The sequence below is a fragment of the Corylus avellana genome, chromosome 7 (genome assembly GCF_965113065.1).
Source record: "Corylus avellana chromosome 7, dhCorAvel1.hap1.2, whole genome shotgun sequence".
Lineage (NCBI taxonomy): Eukaryota > Viridiplantae > Streptophyta > Magnoliopsida > Fagales > Betulaceae > Corylus > Corylus avellana.
Genome location: NC_142496.1, coordinates 16,578,245 through 16,601,877, shown reverse-complemented (window position 1 = coordinate 16,601,877; position 23,633 = coordinate 16,578,245). Strand labels below are relative to the sequence as shown.

General features: G+C 34.7%; 2 protein-coding genes across 3 annotated transcripts; one reads left to right on the top strand and one right to left on the bottom strand.

The window, feature by feature from the left end:
- Nucleotides 1-162: 162 nt before the first annotated feature.
- On the bottom strand, nucleotides 163-6,042 carry LOC132184775 (GEM-like protein 4). 2 transcript variants are annotated; one of them, XM_059598521.2, is made up of 5 exons: nucleotides 5,904-6,042; nucleotides 3,372-3,651; nucleotides 3,205-3,285; nucleotides 2,561-2,835; nucleotides 163-544 (listed from the first exon to the last, which is right to left on the bottom strand). In XM_059598521.2, exons 2-5 carry the CDS (start codon nucleotides 3,523-3,525, stop codon nucleotides 362-364), a joined length of 693 nt encoding a protein of 230 aa, XP_059454504.2. In that variant the 5' UTR covers nucleotides 3,526-3,651; nucleotides 5,904-6,042; the 3' UTR covers nucleotides 163-361. The 2 variants fall into 2 exon arrangements, with proteins under 2 accessions (XP_059454504.2, XP_059454503.2); XM_059598520.2 differs by having other exon boundaries at nucleotides 5,877-5,917.
- A 16,087-nt stretch (nucleotides 6,043-22,129) lies between these two features.
- Nucleotides 22,130-22,756, top strand: LOC148584563 (uncharacterized). The gene has a single exon (XM_088518074.1). It carries the CDS (start codon nucleotides 22,130-22,132, stop codon nucleotides 22,490-22,492), a length of 363 nt encoding a protein of 120 aa, XP_088374200.1. The 3' UTR covers nucleotides 22,493-22,756.
- Nucleotides 22,757-23,633: the final 877 nt, after the last annotated feature.

The window sequence follows — 23,633 nt, the reverse complement described above, 5'->3', positions numbered from 1 at the left end:
AGAAGGCAATGCACCTTCTCAGGGTCCCTCAGGACATGTGTTTGAAGATACTGGCTCTCACAACATTCAGAAATTAACCAAGAAACTGCTCAGTCCCAAATGACTATATACTCTTTGACATGGACATGAAGCAAGCTCAGTCTGGGCTTAGCTGAAGTGGTAAAAAAAAATGAGGGGCCTAGCTCAGAGTATATTGTAATTTAAGTGCTATTTTACCCTAAACTTTCATTTCCTAACACAACAAAGGCCTACACATCAAGGGCCAAGTACCCTCCCAGCTATGAATCATACAATCTAACAAAATTATACAAGCTTTTCCTGGGGAATTTTCTAGATCTCCTTCACTTATATACATATATAGTTATATTTGGTTGGCCATAGAAATGGCCTTTTGAAGATTGCAGAGAGCTCTCTCATAGCGTAAGAATCCCATAAACCAAAATTCAAAATTATCCTCAGTAACTATTTCTATGTACTTCTGGGCAGGGTTGTTCACATTCGCACTTTGGTTGGCTCTTTGAATCTTCCTTACTGGTATCAGAACCTGCCATGCATATTAAATATAACTTTGTGGGATCAGTAGAAATATTAAAACAATTATTTCTGATAGAATTTTCTTATAATATACAATGTTCATTGCAAACAATTGAATGACTAAATAATAAAACAAGCCAGGCATAAATTAACAATACTCTTGAAGGACGATAAATTTGAAATAGTCACAAAACCATTAGTGAATAAAAAAAAGGGGGGGGGAGGGTGGGAATTGTTCGTCACGAGCACGCTCATGCATGATTCTATCACATTATGCAGCCATATTTTCTCCCATTTAAATTGTCTTTTTCTGCGAGAACTTCAAAACTCTTTCGATTGATAAAAGAAAAAGTTGAAAATTTTGTCGGAAGTAATAGTGTTTTAATGTTTAATTTAACGGTTACCTATAGTTGCTGGACGTCGATAGGTAGATTACACTGTACAGTCTAGAATATGAAAACATTAAAATTAAGACCAACTCAGAATTTAAGGTAGATTACCCTGCAAGCTAGGCAATTTACAATGTTTCATTTAAACTATGAATTGAAACAATGTCTCTAGCCTTTAAAACAGACAAAAATATTTATATAAATTCAAAAAGAAAAAAACAAGAATAAATGGCGAGGGTGTTGTGACGGGTGACCCACGGCAAAGCCACCATGATTTTTAATTTTAATTTTTTTTTTATCAAAGGCATTTCTGTCAAGAAATTTAGATATCCAAGAGAATGTGGACGTGATACAAACCCAACACGAACTTAGAAGATTAAAATCTAAAGATTTAATTGGTTTAATTAAATAGGTTGGATTATGATTGATTTATATAGTTTTTCATTACCATTGCCTTAACACAATCTCAACATGACATGTAACCCTAAGGCTCATAATTTTTAACACAACCCATAAATCAAACACGAAATTAACATATTAAATTAAAATTTAACTCATTTAATTAGATAAGTTAAAATTAAAGTTAACTTATTTAGTCTTAATAATTTATATCTTGACACAACTCGAATCCAACAACCATACTTTCCTAAACTAGAATTGAAACGAGCTATTTGGGCACCTATCCGAGCCATTTCTAGAGCCATGTGACCATTTTTATATTTGGTTGCCACATGAGACAGTTGAAAAATCAACTGTATTTGTATATATATGCATTCACACTGCTGGTCAAGACATGCATGTCCCACATCCTTATCCTTTATTTTTCTAAACGGGAACAAAAAGTCTGTCTTCCTCCATCATCCATTCACGCTTGGAATTCCGCGTGGACTAAGAAAAGCGTGTACACGCACATTCCACCTGTTAGGATCCTATCTGTTAAGCCGGTGGACCTAATATTCCTAGGTGAAAACTGAATATTCCTATATATATATATTATTTTCTTAGTTTATGGTTCAAATTCTTTCTTAATAAAAAAAAAAAAAAAATCATTAAAAGTTTCATGAGCTATCACGCGTTTGGAAAAGACTTTTTAAAGTTCAAAAATTCTCCATTTTACCCTTTTAAACCTTTAATTTGATGTAATTTACTCTAGCCCTTAGAGTTTGGCATTAAACATACGTTAAAATAGATGAAATAGCCTTTATACTCCTGAAATTTTTATAAAATATTAAATTTATCCTTAATTTCACATTAAAAGCAAAAAAAAAAGGGTTAGGGTACGTAGTTTAGTTTTTTCATAAGATCCGTTAGGATTTAATGCCAAATCTTAACCAAGGGGTAGATTTTTAAATTAGAACTTCGAGAACTGAAATTAAGAGTCTTTAAATTTTAGGGATCTTCTCAAAACGTGTAAAAGTTTAGGAAGCTTTTATATAAGTTAACCCTAATTAAAATAACATAAACATAATTTGAATTCAAGATCATTACTTTGATAGTAAGTTAAATCACGACTTATTTCTTTGTAATTCTCATTTTTCCTCTTTGTATACCAAAAAAAAAAAAAGGTTTAAATCACAGCTTAATTTAATAAAAATTAAATTTATATTTTAACATATTAGGCATTTAGAATTAGGTACCTTGTAAGGTGTAGTAATGAAGTGGCCGTCAGGGGAAGAAATGGAGATGGATCTTTCACTGCAGAAGGCAACCTTCTCAGTGGAAACAAAGAGGAGCCCTGCAATAGGGCCAGCTGTTGTTGATAAGTAGCACTGCGAGGCTTTCAACATCTGCTCTCCTTGGCTCATTCCAAACACTTGCCTGAATATATTCTCCCTCCCTCCTTCTCGAACAACTCTTGCCCCCAAACTCAGCTTTCCCTTCACAGTTTCAGACAACTTTGGCCCCAGTTTCACTACAATTCCAAACCAAAACAAACATATATCACTCATCCAAAACAAAAACATGTTTTATGTTAAATCACTACTTTTTCCGTAAGATTAAACTGATAGGAAGTAGTAAATTTAATCATTTAATCAACACTTAACATTCCTCCTCACGTATGGGTTCAAACTATCGGTTAATAGATGAGGCCCAACACATGGAATATTAACTTAAATTAAGTGAACTGACAGAGTCAAGGTTCGATTATAAGACATTTGACTCTGATACCATGTTAAATTACCACTTATTCCAAAAATTTAAGCTAATAGGAATAGATAAATTTAATCATTTAATCAACACTTAGCATTTTCCATCTCAAATCAAGTAGACAGATCCTTACCATGCTCCCGAATCCTGTATGCAAAACTGCTGCCTTTCCTCCCAAGCTTTTTCTTGTTTCCCATCTCTGAATCCCATTTATCTGCACTTTCCAAAACTAGTAAGAGATCGACAAATAGATAGATTGATTAGAGAGAGAGAGAGAGAGAGAGAGAGGTGATTGCTTACTGTTTTTGAAGGAGGGGGAGTCATATGAGGAAGGTGGACTATGAAGGGAGCTGGCAGTCTCAGAAAGAGAAGAGTGTCTGGCTGGAGTACTTGTGCCATATGAGCTCATCAAGGGACTATCAATAAACTGATGATCCGCATATTGTTCCTTCATATTCACTTTTGCAGAAATTTCACTCTCTAATTGAGAATCTTTGCCTTTAAGTCTTTCACGGGAGAAACAAGCTATTTAAAAGATGGGATCTGTGGCTTGAATCTACTTCTTTCTGCGTCAGTTTATCTGTATATTATTGAAAAATATAATAGACATTAAATAAGGAGGCTGCAGGAACGTAAGAATTTTCTATGATTCCTCTTTGTTTTGCAGCTTAAAGTTCAAACCCTTTCTTTGTTATATTTCTAGAAAATGCCGCAGTTTCTTGGCAATTTACAAAGCTTGGAAAGCAAGTCGACTTTTGCTTATTGACCTCAAAATTTCTTAGTCAATAAAATGTGGCCAAACGGCCCCATACATAGTGCAGAAATATTTATTTTATAACGAACACCAAATAAGAAAGGACGCATATATACTGTTTAACATTATTAAATTGTGTTGTTATATGTTAAAAGTATTGATTAAGGCTCGTTTGGCTTGTAGAATAGCTATTCCTATGGATTAGTTTTTCTTTTGTTTGATAAGGGTTTAAGCATATCCTAGGAATAATCATTCTCGTGAGAATGACTAATCCTTTACATAGAGGAATAACTATTCATTAAAGAATGAAATACATTTTTCATAAATACCCATTTTATTTTATTTTAAATTTTTTTAAGAAATAATAATAATAAAAGATATAGTGGGTGGCCGCACCACCCTTGGACACCTCGGGGGACCACTCCAGATTTGTTTCAGGGGTGGCCGCGACCCATGGGTGGTCGTCCACCCACTTTATTTTTTTAATATGAGTTGAAAAAAAAAATATATATATATATATATGGGGTTTTTAGTCATTTTGATTCAATTTTAGTTAGACTATGTGTATTATTACTAAAGAATAGAAATAACTATTTCATTCTGCTCTCTTCTATTCTCAGTAATAACTATTCAATTTTTTAATGAAATACGCATTCTGCGAACCAAACGAGCCCTAAATGATTAAATATATTTATTATTAGCTTCAAATTTTTAAATAAGTAATAATTTAGCATGATATTAGAATCAAAAGTCATAAGTTTTACTAAGAGTATTAATATACATATTTGAACGACACTCTAATCCTAATACCTAAGCTAATGAGCTTGGGTTTACTTTACTTATATTAACCACACTTTTTCTTATACTTTCTCAATTCTCAATATGGGACAAACATTTTCAAGAGAGTCTCACATCATGAAGAGTTGTGCGAGAGGGCCACAAAAAGCAACTTCAAACTAGAAGCATCCAGACACCATCTCATCAAACTAATCATGACTCTAATACTACTTGTTGGAGACATCAATAATTTAAGAGTTTTTAATAAAACTACAGTAATATACATATTTGAACATTATTTGAACATAAAAGCTTGAGCTAATTGGAATCACAAGCAAACTCACAACAAAATCATATATGATGACACTCTTTCTTTTTTTCTTTTTCTGAAAAATATGAAAAGATTAATCGAAGGCTCACATAATATCGAATTTTATTTTATTTTATTTTATTATTATTATTATTATTTATGGATTACTTCCGCAGCGGTCACGCTCTAGATCTAGAAGACTTGAGTTAACTAATTTCGAATGGATGGGATTCAACTACTACGTACTAGCGTGGTCCTCAATTAAAGAACATGAGTTTTATGCGTGCTTTTCTGCATTTTGAAAGACTTAATTACTCGCGATCACTTAAATAATAATAAAGACTATTAAAAAAAGTAATAATAAAGAATTATGGTACATAGTGATTTTATTAATTTCTTTATAATTTTGTTGAACAAAACAACATTACAAGTCAAATCTACCTTGCTTATAATGGGAAAGCATGTATAAATTAATAAATCCAATAAGTGTTGCTAGCTTTGAGTATAAGAAATGATTTTGATATAATATTTGTGAACAACCCTATAACCCTTTAAGATATATATTATCCATCAATAAAACTTAATTGAGAATTTTATTTATGTGAATAGAGAACTCCATATATTAGTGAATAATAAACGTAGCAAAAAGAATCAAAATAAATATATAATTAAGTTAAATAACTCAGTATATATTTTAGAATATATGTGTAATTTCATTTTTATGGTGATAGAACCCAGTTAGAAATTCAAGAAACTGAAGAAGAAAGATTCAATAACAATTTTCCACTAGGATTCGGAACAAGACTTTTTTAAGAGGAATATTGAATGGCCAACTATTTTTTTTTTTTTTTTTCCTAATAGAATGGACTTTGGAGTTGACAAAGGAATAGTGCAAATTAAGTAGTGTGCGTGTGTTGCAACAATTATCTTGCAAACAAGGTAATTAAGCACTCGTCTTTGTTACCCTTTTTCTGCACAAAATTTGTCATACAAGTTTTGGCATGAACCTTTGGTCTTCACGCCAGCCTATCAGCAGAACTTATCTGTATTTGCTGCTTCTTCTTCGGTGAGCCCTAATAGCAGCTTCTTTCCTGACCCTTAAAGCAGCTGAAAGCTGTTCCTTTTGCGCCGATCTACCACTCATTTGCTGACCCCTAAAGCAGCCGAGAGCCGCACCTTTTGCGCCGATCTACCGCTCCGTTTTAAAGATTTCTTTTTCTCTCTCTATTGCGATTTGCTTGTCAAATTTGTTGTTCAGTTCATTGTTATTAATGAGTTTGGTATTAGGTTGCAAAATAATTGTAGTTAACGTGTGAAGAAGTCATGTCCCTAGCTAGCTCATCCTACTTAGGTTGCAAATAATTGTGATGACGTGTGAAGAACTCATGTCCCTCCTCTTCTTCCTCTTCCTCCATGGGGAACTTAAATTAATGACACATTAATGTCTAAGGCCTACACTTAAATTAATGACACATTAACAACAAGAGTTAGAAATGAAAAGATTCATGATCACCTGCCAACTTCCAGCCAAAGCCAGAAACAAAGCTTCAATTGAAAGAATTAATCAAGATTTGTTTTCGTTTGCCAAATGCCATGACAGATTGTTGAACTTCTCCTTTTCTAGGTCTATCCTTCTTCTCCTTTCCATGTTCTGACTAGCTAGATTGTAATTAAATAAATAAATTTTGCAATATTAAATCAATATTGGATTAGGTTCTCTGATGTCTGATTAACTTATTTCTACCGTAGCATAACATAAGGAAACACTTAACACTTCTAAACATTATAAGGCTAATTAAATAAAATTAAAACAAAAATAACATAAGGCAATAACGTTTGGTGCACTGAATGAGTATTCCATTCAAAAAATGTATAGTTATTTTAAAGAATAGTTGAAGGTGGAATGAAATTGTTTAGCGATTCATATTTCTTGGTTTGATTGTACCACTTTAATAGAACTTGAATTGTAATCAAATTTACTAAAACAATCAATAATACAATTCTTAATTACAATTTCTCATTTCTCAAACTCTAAGTCCCTCACTTTTTTTCCCGCTCAAGCTATTTCTTTCTATTTTACTTGCACTCGCTGGAGATCTAAAAATTGGGAATCAGATCTTGGACTGCAAGTTTGACAGAGATGTCATCACCTATGTCAAGCTTTACAATATATAAAGAATGCAAAGCAAACAAGGGGAAAATATGAATCGAATGAAAATGTATTCTCTGATTAATCAACTTCAGCTTACAATAATGGAAGAAATCAACTTATATACTCAGCTACAATAAGATCAAAATAACAGAGCATAACCAAATAAAGAAACTAAACAATTGATGAGAGCAATGAGAACGGCCACATTAACTCATAACAAGTGGATGCCAGTGCCCAGTATTCTGCTTCAGCCGATGATCTAGATATTGTTTGTTGCTTCTTGGGTTTCCAAAAATGATTGAGTCACCAATAAACACACAATACAGTTATGGATCTCCTGGTGTCCAAGCAGCCTACCTAATCTGAATCTGAAAAAGCCTTGAGACGTAAATCTGATTTTGTAAAAAATATTAGACCTTGTGCAGGAGAGTTCTTGATGTATTTGAGAACTCTATGTGTAGCATGTAAATGTGGTTGTCTTGGTTTATCCATAAACTGGCTTAGTGTTTGAACTGCATATGCTATATCTGGCCGAGTTATTGTCAAGTAAAGTAGCCTTCCAACCAATCTTCTATAACATGTAGAATCTGATAAGAGAACACCACCATCCCTGGATAACTTTAGATTCTGTTCCATTGGAAACTTAACCGGTTTGGAAGCCAACAGACCAGAACCTTCCAAGACTTCTAATGCATATTTTCTTTCAGAAACAGAAATACCCTCTGGTAACTTAGCAATCTCAAGGCCTAGAAAATACTTCAAAGGTCCTAAGTCTTTCAAATGAAATATGCCATTCAAAAGAGTAATAAAAGAAGCCACTGCTTTTGGATCATTGCTAGCTATGGCAACATCATCTACATAGACTAGTAAAGCAATATATGAAGAACCTTTAATCTGTGTGAACAAAGAGTAATTTGCCTTAGATTGAATAAAATCAAGATCAACTCAAGTTGTAGAAAACTTAGAGAGCCACTGTGAGCCCTGCTTCAAACCATATAAAGATTTGTTAATCTACAAACCTTTGTCTCCCTCTTAGTACCAAAACTAGGAGGCATGTTCATATATACTTCTTCATTAACGTCACCATGTAAAAATGCATTATTCACATCCAATTGATGTAAAATCCAACCCTTAGCTGCTGCAAGTGCTACTAGACACCTAACAGTACTCATTTTAGCTACAGGTGAAAATTTTTCCTGATAATCCAAACCTTTTCACATTGAATGTACCCTTTTGCTACAACCGAGCCTTGTACCTCTAAATACTACCATCAGACTTTTGCTTCACCTTGTATACCCATTTACACCCTATAGGATGCTTATTTGGTGGTAACGCAGTAATTACCCATGTTTTGTTCTCTTCAAGTGCTTGAATTTCAGCCTTCATGGCTTCACCTCAGTGTGCATCTTTGACAGCTTGATGATAAAATTTAGGCTCAATTTGAGATGATATGGAAAGACATAAATTTTTGTAAGAAGGAGACAGCTTATCATATGAAACAAATGAAGACAATGGATAAGATATACCTTAATCAGTAGCCATGTGAGTAGATAGAGGAGGAGAAGAAACCAAATGGCAATGAAAATTCTGTAAATAGCTAGGTTTTTGTTTGATCCTATTTGATTTTCTAGGAGGTGGAACAAATGGTTGAGCAGAAGTGGGAGAATTTGATGAAATGTCATGGATGTTAATATCAGATGGAATATCATGAGCATTAACATCAAATGACTCTGGATTATGATCAGATGGCTGTGTACTAATATCAGGTGAAACAGAATTAGGAGACATATGAGTAGATAGAGGTGGAGAAGAAGAAACTAGTTGGCAATGAAAATTCTTCAAATAGCTAGGTTTTTGTTTGATCTTATTTGATTTTCTAAGAGGTGGAATAGATGGTTAAGCAGAAGTGAGAGAATTTGATGAATTATCATGGATGTTAATATCAGATGGAATATCATGAGCATTAACATAAGATGACTGTGGATTAGGATCAAATGGTTGTGTACTAAAATCAAGTGAAACAGAATTAGGTGACATATGATTTATAGCAGAATCGTGATCTAATACATCAGGAACATGCATAGGAATTAAAGAAGGTATTATATTATGTATTGTAGGTGATAGATGTTTAAGAAAACAATTATTAGATATGAGTGATCTAAGTTAGAAGTATATAGAAAAATTGTTTCATGGAATATAACATGCCGAGAGATAATGATGGATTGAGTATGAAGGTTATAGAATTTATATCCCTTCATGCCATATGCGTAGCCAATAAAGATACGAGGAGTGGCTCTTGAATCAAACTTTGTTCTATGTCTAGACAAAGTTGAAACATAAGCTAAACATCTAAAAACTTTTAGATGTGTGTATGAAGGTGTAACGGAGAACAACAACTCATGTGAGGATTTATTTGAAAGAAGAGGTGTGGGAATTCTATTTTTGATGATATGAGCAGCTGTGAGAATACAATCCCCCAAAAAAGATAAAGGGAGATTTGATTGAAATTGTAAGGATCTTGCAACATTTAGCAAGTGCAGATGTTTTCTTTCAACTATAGCATTTTGGTATGAAGTTTCTATACAACTAAGCTGATGTATGGTGCCATGTGTAGAAGAAGAAGAAAAAAATCATTTTACATTCAGGACCATTGTTAGATCTTAAGCATTTGATTTTGAGATTAAACTGAGTTTGAACAAGTTGAACGAAAGACTAAATTATAGAACGAGTATGTGATTTGTGTTGTAATAAGTGCCAAATATTGCATATTTGAGCCCCTAAATTTGCGTGTTAATTCCTTAGTATTATTATTTGTTTGATGTTGTTTTGTTTTAGTGTTTCCAGGTTCTGAAGGAAAAATGCAATGAATTCTATTGATTTTGGGTTTAAAGCATACTTTGAGAAGACCTAGATGATGTGGTTAAGTTTAACCAAATCAATGAAAAGATTAAATCGAAATTTCTCTAATTGGAGTCAAAATCGGATTGGATTGAATTTCAGATTATGCACACGTCGTAGTATTTTGACTATAACTTTCAGCTCAAGTATCGGATTAAGGTGAAAATAGTGACGTTGGAAAGCTAACTCAAAATAATACAAATCATTATGAAATAGGAGTTTCCTAATTTGGACTTTTTCTATGTCAAAAGCGTCTTGCAATATAAGAACTCAAATCTGGACTAATCTTATTCCAATTTGTATTAGGATTGCTTCCTAATTTGACTATGAGATTGAAGTACGATTTTTCTGGGATTTTTAGGACTTCTAGGGTTTGTTTGCTTCCTATAAATAGGACCTAAAGCTTCAGAAAAAGGAGGAGGCTACAGAGGTTGCTTAGTACGAAACTTCAGAGTAGTTCTCCATTTAGTTTAGTGTTTTCCTTTATGTTTAGGATTTATTTTCCATAGTTATGTGTAGCTAATTTCTTAACTAAGGTTGAAGATAAAACCTCACTGATAAAGAACAACAATATTTTTATGTAAGTTGATATTATCCGATTTTATGAGTTTTAATATTTCAATTGTTCTACTTCAATTCAATTAGTGGGATGATTCTTGGGTATTTCTTGTGATTTGTTCCATGGATACATTTGATGATTTGAGATAGTTTCATTTAATTGATTGTTTTTTTTTTTTTTTTATCAAAACATTAGATATTCATTGTGTTTCGTTCAACGGATACATTTAATGATTTGGTTTAAATTAGAAATCTTTTGTAATTTATGGATACATTTGATGATTTAATTTAAACTAGATATCTTTTGTGATTTGTGCCAAGAACGGATTCATTGAATGATTTAATTAATCTTTAAAGCAAAGTAGAACATACATAAGATTTTTATTGTGAGAACTTCGGATATATATTGATGAACATGAGAATATGTTGCTATGATTCGGTGGGTATGGATTCCAAAACCTTAGTGCTTTATCTTTTGATTAATTTTACTTGGTTTAGTTTATGTTTTCTTTTTATTCAAAAATCATAAATCTTTTGGAACTAGGTTATGATTTAATTGGTTTAGGCATAATTGTTCTTCATAAACACAATTTACTGTGGGTTCGACCTCGCACTTGCACCCCTATATTGCAAGTGCGAGATCGCCTTCTGGAAATGAAGCTGTTTCACGCCCTTTCCAGAAGGCGGCTCAAGGCCCTTCTGGAAACGATGTCGTTCCATACAAAAAGAACAACACCGTTTCACCACGAAACGAAGCCGATCCAAGAATGCTTGAAGGTGCACATAAAACACCCCATGACATCGCCGTTGTGAGCCCAAAACCAAATTCAGATCCGACCCGAAATCCAAGTTGAACCAGCCCGAAGTGGAAACACATGGCCCACAAATCAGTCCTCAGAGCCCAAGCCTATGCCCAGAAGATCAAGTCACACGCCTTCACACCACCCGACCCGGATCCGGGGCCCAAATCCGTGGAAGAACCGAATCCAAAGTCGAAATCCTCATCAGCCTCGGATCCAGCAGCTAACTTGGGACCGCAACCCGTCCCGGAAACAAATCCACACCAACAAGCCCAACCACTAGGCCAAGCCACGTGGTGCACCAAACTATAGGTCTAGCAACCCGGTTTCGACAAACTCTATCCGGTTTGCCTAAACGACTTGAATCACCTAAACTAGCCAATTTGAGGTAATTTCACTGTTTTTGATCGTTCTGCCTCGTTTCAACCTGATTCAGATGATTCCAAAACCACTGGAAAGCTAATTGGAAGGAGAAGAAAATTATAAGTTTCTCTCAAAACAATTTTCAAAATGAACAATTGATTTCACAACTATCCTTTTTTATTTTACTATTTGGTTTGTATTTATTTAGAACCATGTATTTATTTTTATTTGTTGAAATAAGTGTGATACACAACACATTTGTATAGGTTTGTAATTATTAAACTTTATTAGTTAATGTTAATGTATACACATTCTAAAATGGCTATAAAAAGCGATATAAATGTCTCAAAGGTTGAAAACCTTAATGGTATCAATTTTAGAATGTGAAAACATAAAAAAAATTTATGTATTGACGCATGAGAAAATATTATACACTCTTAATTCTGTAAAACTAGAATTAGATGGCAAAGAGACGAAGAGGTCATCAAGAAACAAGAAAAATGGTTAGGAGACGACTTTATGACAAGAGCTACCCTTCTTCATAATATGAAAGATAATATAGTGGGTTAAATTCACTTTACCTCACTGAAGTTTCAGGAATTTTTCAATTCGAACCCCAATGTTTAAAAATTGGCAATGTACGCTCCTAATGTTTCAAAAAATTTCAATTCAAACCCTCCACTACTTATTTCCTTTTAATTGGATGGAACGTGGGATTTTGATATCCCCTATTCCAATTTTGCCCTAATTAAAACCTATAAAATTAGGTAATTACCCTCAATTTCATAAGTTTTAATGAGGGTAATTACGTAATTTCATATGTTTTAATAAGGGCAAAATTGGAATAGAGGGCATCAAAATCCCACGTGAAACGCACGTGGGATGACTTCTGTCCAATTAGATGAAAATTAGTAACGGATTTGAATTGAAAATTTTTGAAATATTAGGGGGGTATATTGCCAATTTTTAAACATTGGGTTTCGAATTGAAAAACTCCTGAAACTTTAGAGGGGTAAAGTGAATTTTTCCTTAATATAATTCATCTTTTTGAAGAACACGAGATCAAAAGTATGAACCTTAGTCTGAGACACACATACAATTGTTACTAAATAAATATAACAATGTTCGTATGGATGAAAATGATTATGTAGGTGATTATGTTAACCAAATAGAACTTGTTGCAAAATAATTAGTAAATGCAGGTCACCTAGTGTCAAACAAAATGCAAGTTACAACCATACATAATAGTCTTCCTCTATCATGGGAGCATGTGGTAACTTCTTTGACACAGAATGGCAAAGAAATTTCAATGACATCTTGCCAGTGTTACTTGTGTTAGAAGAAGAGAGAATGAGCAAAGAAGAATACAAGGGACAACTACAAACCTAATGATGGCACATACAGCAGCACAAAAATCACATGTGCCCGCATTCAAAGGAAAATCGAAGAAACTTAAAAGAAGATGGAAGGGTAAACCAAAAGACACTTTCAAAAACAAAAGATCATGCTACAGACAGATGTGAAAAGACAGGACATTTTAAAGCAAATTGTCCAAAGAACAATGGCAGCAAGAAACAGGGAGAAATTGCTATTACAATCACTGAAGTAATGATGGCAGAACCGGCTACAAATTCCTGGTGGATAGATTCAACATCAACCACACATATCACAACAAACCAAGAATTTTTGTAGATTTCAAGGTAAAAAGCAATAGGATAACACAAAGTTTACATGGGCAACAATACTTACAATGATGTCTTAGGAGAGAGAAAATGTAAGATTTTTGTTAATGGGTCTGTTATTGTTTTATACAATACATTGTATATACCAAGTATCCGTATAAATCTAATATCAGTACCTATATTAAATGACAAATGATATGGTATAAAATTTAAATCTGGGAAGGCCTACATTAGCAGAGGGAATATATCAATAAAGGATACAAAAATAGACAATATGTACTTCCTCAAAGTTGATAATAAAATATCTATTTTTGATTATTTGAATGTGTCGATTGATAGTTCTTTCTTTTGGCATTTAAGATTAGGTCACATCAATAAGGATAAATTAATTCGAATGAACAAGGGTTAGAGCATTCCCAATGGAAGAGCTAAATGTTACTTTTATCTAAAATAGCTCTTTAAATGTTTAAAAAACCCCCTACATTGGATTAGCCAAAAGAAAATGTAAAATAGATATTTAATTAGAAGAGCTAAAAAAAAAACTAAATGTAGCAGCACTTTTCAAGTGAGCTATTTTATTTTTCATTGTTTCTCTTACCTATTTTCTCTTTTTCCCAAATTTTTTCCTACTTTTTCTCTGCAAGTTCTCTTTTTCCCAAAACTTTTATTGCTTTTAATAATATTTTAATAGAATAGATAGAAATATAACTAATTAGATGTAGATACATTTAAAAAAGGCTTAGATAAACTAGATAAAAATGAATTTTGAGAAGCCATTTTACATAAAAATATGGCTTCTCCATTGGGAATGCTCTTATTACCAAAAATTAATTATGGGAATTTTAATATATGTGCATCATTTATTAAAGGGAAAATGACTACTGATAACTATTCAAGATATGGACACATCTATCTAATTAGACATAAGTCCGAGGCTATTGGAAAATTTAAAGAATACAAATTGGAGGTATAAAATAAACTAGGTAGATCCATAAAAAGCTTGAATAATGATAGGGGAAGTGAGGATGAAGCCATGGATTTTTTCTATAAGGAAAATGGAATAAGGCATTTATTTACAATGCCTTATAAGCCTTAACAAAATTGTGTTGTAGAAAGAAGAAATAGAACATTGATGTAAATGACACGATCTATTATTCTGACATAATAGGCTTTTCTGTTTTTCTTTGTCTTTGATCCTCCATTGAATTTCTACCCTAACAGGACAAAATCCTTCTACGTTAGATCCTTATAACAATTTTCCTACAAACTTCCTTAGAATCTGCTTGAATTTTAGAAAATTTGAGCACGAAATAAGAGAAGGGTCTTGGGTCCAAGATGCAAGGCACCTTGAGCCTTGTACTCCCCTCTCTCATAATTCTTTGCCCAAATTTTTTAGAATTTGAGCAGGGATTAGCTAGTGTGTGTTAAATCATTATTTATTCTAAAAGCTTAAACTGATAATAAATTATACATTTAATTAATACTTTAACATTCCCCCTCACATGTAGGCTCAAATATCAACCCAATACGAGAAATATTTAATTGAAAGTGAGTGTTTAAACTTAAGACCTCTAGCTCTTATAACATGTTAAATTATCACTTATCCAAAAGCTTAAACTAAAAAGAATTGATAAATTTAGTCATTTAATGAATACTTTAACACTTGCTCTCCTCACGTGTAAGGCCTAACATGTGAAATATTCAATTTAAATGAGAGTTAAATTGTGGAGTCAGGATTCGACTTCATGACTTCTAACGCTAATACCATATTAAATCATCACTTATACTAAAAGATTAAATTGTTGAGTACAAATATGTGAGTACAGAAAGGTTTGAGTTTTACATTGGAAATATGTCATTAGTGTGAGTAAATAATATAGCGTAGTTGGTCCCAAACCCATAAACTTAAGTTTTTGGGTTGAGTGATGTCTCAACATACTATATTATGAGCTTACTAAAATACGCCCTAAGGTATAATTTCCCAAACAAAAGTGTGCACCATCACTTTTGGTTGAGTAATATTACACGTACTCTCACTCTCCCACCCTTATTCTCATACACCTTTAAATAGTTCCCATTCACCATTTGGTGAAAGAATGAGAGTGTATATAGCATTACTCATTTTTTGTTTCCTTGATTTGCCATCTTATCTTATATTAGGTGGCCTCATTTCTTGATTTAATATATGTAGTTAGAACAAATCATGCAACAGTTTCAAAGTTACAAGATGTCAAAAGCACGTACAATACAAAATAGCTTCTCTCAAAGAGTTTTCTCAGCCAATACCATCAACTATAAAATTTCATTCTCCAAATGGCTAAAATCAAAAGCTGAGGCCTAACAACATAGCGAGGCAGAGAAGAGGCATAGGATGGGAATCAATGGTAAAATACGTCACTCTTCGCAATATCCTTCCAAACTTGATCAAAGAAAAACTTACCCATAAAAATATATAGCGTTTGTGAGTTCATGAACTTGGTTTCTTTACTATTAGCATCAAAACATGTAATAAGCAAGATGTCTTTTATCTCAACAATGAAGCCAAACCATGTTCTTTTATATTAATTTTGTGGGGGACGTACATGGATGGTCGTGTAATTCCAATAAACAACAGATGGACATGGCAACAGTGCTGGTAGAGACGGTCTAGCAAGTGAGGGAGCTGAGAAAGACAGTTTCGGCTTTGGAAGCATTTTGTGATCCTAAGGAGAGCTTTGAAAGTGGTCATAGAGAGGCTCATTTTATAGGAAATCTCAATCCAGAATCCAAAGCCTATCGATAGTTTCTTCATTTCTTCTTTTTTTATTTCCTCTCCTATTTTGACCAATCAATTAAGTAATATCATGTCCCAAAAAAAAAAAAAAAAAAAATTAAGTAATAGAAATTTCTTACATAGTGGGTTGTAGGAGTTTTTAACAACCTAACATTTAAAAGTGATATGTATCATTTAGCATGTAAGAAACACACTTTTTTTTTTTTTTTTTTTTCTAATAGAATGTGCTTCTCAAATACTTTTTTTTAATAGTATTAATAAGAAAGCATGTGGTTCTCACATGCTTAAAAGACACATGTCACTTTTTAAGAATATGAAATGTAGAAACTCTCACAATCCAATTTGTAAAAAAATTATGTCTGTAATTGTTACAGGTCCATTAACCGCATAACATCTTTAGTAGGCGGTTATAAAAAATCGCTAATCGCCTAAAGCAGAGCGGTTAGCAGTTTTAGGAGTAGGGAAAAGTGGTTATTAACCATCTACCCTTATATATAATAATGTAAATATATATTTTATATTAAAAATATAACATTAAAACGACGATGTTTTAGTGTTAAACACCAAAACGATGTTGTTTTAAATACTTGTTAAAGATAGGGTTTCATCATATTCATTGTCTTTTGGAACACTTTGACCCATAACTATTTAAAATAAGCACATTGAGGCACAAAAGAACCTCAAAAAGCCCAAAAGGCCATATAAAAAATAATAAATAAATAAAAAGGGGTTATAAAACCGTTGGTTATTGGTTTGAATAACCGCTACCCGCCGGTTAGAAAATAATCACTAGCTACCTAAGCAGAGCAGTTGCAATTATTAAAATCCAATAACCACCTTAGGCAGTTACGGTCAGCGATTCTAGCCAATAACCACTAACTGCAACCGCTTATATACCCCTAGTGACTATGTTTGACTATTGATTGATGATGCCTCCATATTATAGTACTAATGACGTTGTATTTAGTCATTAACTATGGACTAGCCCATAAGGCACCAAGTTTGGTTAGCTAAGAATTTGAGAACGTGATCCTCTCCAATTGAAATCAATTGGAGAGGAGTTGGTCCCTTTTTTTTAGGAGTATAATTGTATTTTCATTTTTGTTTAAGCAGTTATATACCAAAAAAAGGGAACTGGTTCCTCTCCCGTTGATTTCAACCGGAGAGAATCCTGTTAAAAGAATTTGAGAGTACCTCCCTTAGCATGGCCTTCGGTTTCAAGTAAAACCAGATCAGGCTGCTTGGCAAGATTGACATTTGTCATTGTGTTTAATGTCAATAGAGTGTATTGATGGGTGTTGCAAGGTGGGATGGATTGGGCTTTAGGTTTGATTCTTAAGAAAAACAGTAAGGATAGAACTAGGCAGTTCAGATTGGCTTCATGCCAGTTTAATTTCCAACCAAAAAAAAGGTAAAGAAATCTGATTAAAGGACATAATTTTCTTTAAAGTGGGTTAGAGGAAATTTCTTCAACTTAATCTATTAAATTGATTTGTGTCCTTAAAACATGTGATTCTTGAAAATGAATTCAAACAGATGAGAGAAAGATATTTTTCTTTTATACTTCTTTGGTGATTCACGCTCCTATTATATACACATATGATTGTAACTATACAAGGGATTTTCCATGATTCTTGGGATTGCATTGAATACACAATTACCCCATATATGTCATGATTAATATATTTCCATGCATGTGTGAGGGTTATTCCTTTATTGTATAATCCTTGTTGTCTTTGACTTCCTTAGCGAGTATGCATTGATGTGCTGTCAAGCAAAAGGACAGCATAGAGTTTCCTTTTGCAATATCTTTATGAAACGTGTGCAGCAAGTGCTTTGCTGTCGAGCAGGGAGATCTTCCATTTGTAGTTACATACAGATTAGAGTTTCCTTGTGTAGTGCAAGGAGACGTGTGATTGTGCTGAGCATCAGAATATTCGCTTACACCCCCCTTCAAGTGCATGGGTGGGGACACCACACAAAGCTTGTCTCGTAAGAGCGCAAAGCGAGCCGACCCAAGAGCTTTTGTAAAGATATCTGCGATTTGATCAACTGTGGCAATGTAGCGAGTAGAAATATCTTTGGTCACCACCTTTTCTCTTACAAAGTGGTAGTCAATTTCAATATGTTTCGTACGAGCATGGAATACATGATTGGATGCAAGGGCAAGTGCACCAATATTGTCAAACCATAGTGTGGGTGGCATAGGAAGGACAACTCGTAAATCTTTGAGTAACATTCGAAGCCAATAGAGATCTGCAATAGCAACCGCCATGGCCCGATATTCAGCTTCGGTACTTGAGCGAGAGACAACATGTTGCTTTTTTGCACTCCAAGAGACAAGGCATGGACCAAAGAAAACCCCAAACCCAGTGGTGGATCGCCGGTCATCAGGATTGCCAACCCAATCAGAATCACAAAAGGCTTGAAGATGCAATGCTTCTTTTGTAAAGTAGAGACCATGGTCCATCGTCCCTTTTAAATATTGCAATACGCATTTGGATGCAGTCAATGGAGGGTGGTTGGTGAGTGCATGAATTGACAAAGTTGGTTCACAGCATAAGCAATTTCGGGCCTTGTTAAGGTGCAACATTGGAGAGCCCCAACAGCATGGCGATACTCAGTTGCATCAGGCAAAGGATCACCACTGGACTTACTAAGTTTCTGACATGAACTCAAAGGAGTAGTGGCAGGCTTCGTACCTAGCATGCGTGTGTGATGGAGTAAGTCTGCGATGTATTTAGACTGATTTAAGTGGAGTCCGTGGCTGTCCCAAGCAGCATGAATGCCAACGAAAAAGGCAAGTGGGCCAAGATCCTCGAGTGAAAAATCATGCTTGAGGTGATCACTGAGCTTGAGAATGAGATGTTCACATGTTCCTGTAATAAGAATGTCATCGACATACACCAGAAAATAGATCAAAATAGAACCTTTGTGAAAGACAAATAAGGAGTGATCAACTGAGGATTCAAGAAAGCCCAAGGTAGTGAGAGCATGAGAGAGACGGGTGAACCAAGCTCTTGGGGCTTGTTTGAGACCATAGATAGCTTTCTTTAAACAACGAACATAGTCGGGATGGGTTGAATCAACGAACCCCTATGGTTGTTCCATGAACACTTCTTCATCCAATACACCATGGAGGAAGGCATTTGAGATATCTAACTGTCGAACTGGCCAATCATTATGCACAGCAAGAGCAAGCACAAGGCAAAGTGTAGGGATCTTAAGGACCAGGCTGAAAGTCTCAAAATAGTCAATGCCACCCTGTTGATCAAATCCTTTGGTGACTAATCGGGCTTTGAAACGTTCAATACTGCCATCATAATGTTGTTTGATTTTATAGACCCATTTATTACGAATGACATTTTTGTCTTTGGGTCAAGGACAAAGGACCCAAGTGTGGTTGGCAAGGAGAGCGCCAAATTCAGCTCCCATTGCTACTCTCCATTCCTGATGCTTCATAGCTTGAGAAAAACATGTGGGCTCTGATGGGATGGTGGTAGCAGTGAAACACTTGGGAGGGTACTTGGACGAGTAGTAGATGTGATTGTTTGGAAATTGACGTGGTCGTAGATTCCCAATTCTGGAGCGAGTAACAATGGAAGAGCGGACAGATGCGGTGCTGCCAGATGGATCATCTATGGGAATGAAAGGCATGCCAGAGTTGGGCACGTCCACAGTGGGGCTAAGTTGGCAGCCAGCATGTGCTGTGGCAGGGGCGGCAAGAGCAACAAGTCTTGGAGAACTTGGAGACTCAGCAGAAGCAGCTGGCTATGAGTCATCAACCCTATTGTCCACACCTGCATAGATAGGCACATGGTGCATAGAAGACAAGGAACCAATGTGTGGGGACACATTTGTGTTGCTCACGGGTTCCAATGGAATAGTAGCACAAGTGGAGGGACCTACAAGAGAAGGTGAGGTTCCAGATGTTGTATTTTCTCCTTACACATGTCCTTGGTGAGGAACCAACGTGGGTTCAATATTTTGAATAAAAGGATATAAGGATTGAGGAGGTGCACATACTTGGTCGGAGGAGCGTGGGACCGTATCTTTCGGCTGGAAATGAGGTCTCATCAAACACAACATGGCGGGTTATGTAGACACGATTGGTAGCAGGGTCTAAGCAACAATACCCACGATGGTTGGCACTATAACCCACAAATATGCATTTTTTGCTTCGAAGTAATAATTTATGTGCATTGTATGGTCGAAGCAAAGGGAAGCATGAGCAACCAAATACCTTCGAGATAGAATAATCGAGTTCCACGTTGAGGAATTCGGCATAGAGAGACATATTTTGTAAAACAGGGGTAGGTAACCAGTTAATTAAATACACTGCAGTGTTAAATGCATCAACCCAGAATTTAGAGTTGAGATGCGATTGGGCTAACAGTGTGATACCAGTTTCTACTATATGGCGATGTTTTCTTTTTGAGATGCCATTTTGTTGTGGTGTGTGGGGACATGAGCGACGATGAAAAATGCCATGAGTAGACATAAAATTTTAGAATTGGTTTGACATGTATTCACCCCCACCATCTGATTGTAGAGATTTGATTTTAGAAGACAATTAATTTTCAGCAAGTGATTTAAATTTCACAAAGCAGATGAACACATCAGATTTAGAGTGCAAAGGAAACAGCCCAATGAAGCGAGAAATTCATCAATAAAAAGAACATAGTATTTGCAACCACTTATTGATGGAATAGGAGATGTCCACATATCAGTATGGATAATTTCAAGAGGACTTTTGCTAACCCGACACAAATTAGAAAAAGGTAATATTCTGATGCTCAGCACAATCACACGTCTCCTAGCACTACACAAGGAAACTCTAATCTGCATGTAACTACAAATGGAAGATCTCCCTACTCAACAGCAAAGCACTTGCTACACACGTTTCATAAAGATATTACAAAAGGAAACTCTATGCTATCCTCTTGCTTGACAACGCATCAATGCATACTCACTAAGGAAGTCAAAGACAGCAAAGATTATACAATAAAGGAAAAACACTCATACCTACATGGAAATATATTAATCATGACATATATGAGGTAATTGTGTATTCAATGCAATCCCAAGAATCAGGAAAATCTCTTGTATAGTTACAATCATATGTGTATATAATAGGAGCATGTGTCACCAAAGAAGTATAAAAGAAAAATATCTTTCTCTCATCTGTTTGAATTCATTTTCAATTCTCACACGTCCTAAGAACATGTGTGGAAAAATTTTCTCTAACCCAGTTTAAAGGATACCATTCGCTAAATGCATGTAAATTTTAGGAAAAAAAAAAAGCAAAATCAGTTATTGTAGTTTACCTTATTTGCAATTAGCTCTTTATGGTATGAAAATGAATTCAAAGATCCCTAAGCTATGCTAAAAAAATAATTTACTCCGTACATTCAAATTCCATCCACTAATATAACAAATTTCGATAGTGTGACACATAAGAGCAAAAAAAAAAAAATACACATAAGTTAGTGCCACATTAACAAAACCTATTAAGCTAGTAACCAGAATTTGACTATAGGGAGTGAATTTTTATTTTTATTTTGACATATCTTATGGACATGCATCTAAGTTTATTTTGATACCACATAAAGTTAATTGTAAATCAAGTAAATCATTAAAACTGATTTTGCATTTTCCCAATAAAATTTAAGAAAATTGTGAGACAACATGAATCACCATAATCAATAACTCTTATTATTTAATTAAGTAGTCAAATTGTGAGAGGTAATGAGTCGTTACCTCTCAAAATTTGCTTCCATAAGAGATTGGTTTTGTTAAGTTATCCCCTGAGAGGGCAGGCACGTAGGCTTTAAGTCTTGTTGAGCAGGTGAACTAACGAGAACTTCTCCAACTACATCCCATCAAACACTTGGATCCCTTCAACATCCCACTCTATAAATACCAATTAGGACTTCGACTCAAAACACACTTAGAAAAGTTCCACGTATATAGAGAAAGAACTATCAAACAATGGCCGGTTCCACTCATTTTTTCCTATTGTCTTTAGTTATAACAATGTCGTTGTCGAGCATCGATATGAGCATGGCAGCTCGCCACCTTATGGACACACCGGTAGCGGCTCCACCCCCGGCATTGACGCTGCCTACAATTCCATCTTTGCCTCCTTTGCCCTCAATGCCAACCCTGCCTAAAGCCACATTGCCCCCACTGCCTAGCATGCCATTGCCAACTTTGCCAGCACTTCCCAAGCTGACTCTTCCTCCTCTGCCAGCCATTCCATTGCCCACCATCCCAACTACAATCCCCTCTATTCCTACCATTCCAACAACAATTCCAACCATTCCTTTCTTCTCCCCACCCCCATCAAACTGAACTACTAGTACTCCTTGAAAAGCCATAGGACCGTTCACTACTTGTTGGAGTCTGTATTGGCTCTACATATGTTTTCTTCTTGTTTTTTTTTTTTTTTTTTTTTTTTTTTGTTTGAGCTTAGACATATGAGTGTTTGCAAGCTTGTGTGGGGTTTATACTATATATGCTTGTATTTATTGTTGTAGGGTCATTATTTACTCATTTTAGTCATTCCTTCGGCTTGTTATTGTCATTGTTGTCCTTAAGAACATGATTACTTCTTTATTTTAATGATGAGCCTCTATCTTCCATTGATTATTACTGTCATTGTTGTCCTTTCATTTTCATTTTTAGCTTATTTTTTGTCCATCTCCATATAAAAAATGTGCAAATTCATCATTAAATCTGTAAGACATATTCAATAATGAATTTGCAAGAGAGATGATCAAGAGATGGATGGTACTTTCATTACTAAAACAAATGGAAGGGGGTAAAAAGAGAAAGGAAGACTAGAATATGCTCCCACCCAATTTAAATAAGGGGAAAAAAATTTTAAAAACAGTCTCTGTGGTTATACCGACCAATTTATAATAAGTTTCTTAAGGTTCGTCGTGATAAGTTAAATGGAAAAATAACTCCCCAATTTGAACTTCTATTTGAAATTTGGATAAAAGCCGGCAAAGTGTCACTTTAGTATCAATAATAATAACACCATATTTTATGCGCATCTTACGTATTATTAAAAAAATAGACACATGTCACTTTTATAAACTAAGGGCTCATTTGGTTCGCGGATTGGGTATTCCGTTTAAAAAAAAAAAAAGTTATTACTAAGAATAGAGGAAGGCAGAATGGAATAGTTATTCATATTCCTTAGTTTGATAACAATATATGTATTTTAATGAGAGTTGAACCAAAATTACCAAAAATCACACCCTTCTTTTAAAAAAATAAAAAAATAAACAAAAAAAAAAATTAAAAACAAAAAACAAAAAAATTAAAAAACCTAAAATTACAAGGGCGGCCTGCCACCCAATTGGGTGGTCGGCCACCCCCCCTACATGACCTGGGAGTGGTCGCACCACCCCCGGAGCACCTTGGGGTGGACCCCCGAGGTGCCCCAAGGGTGATGCAACCACTCCCAGTGGATTTGGGGGTGGCT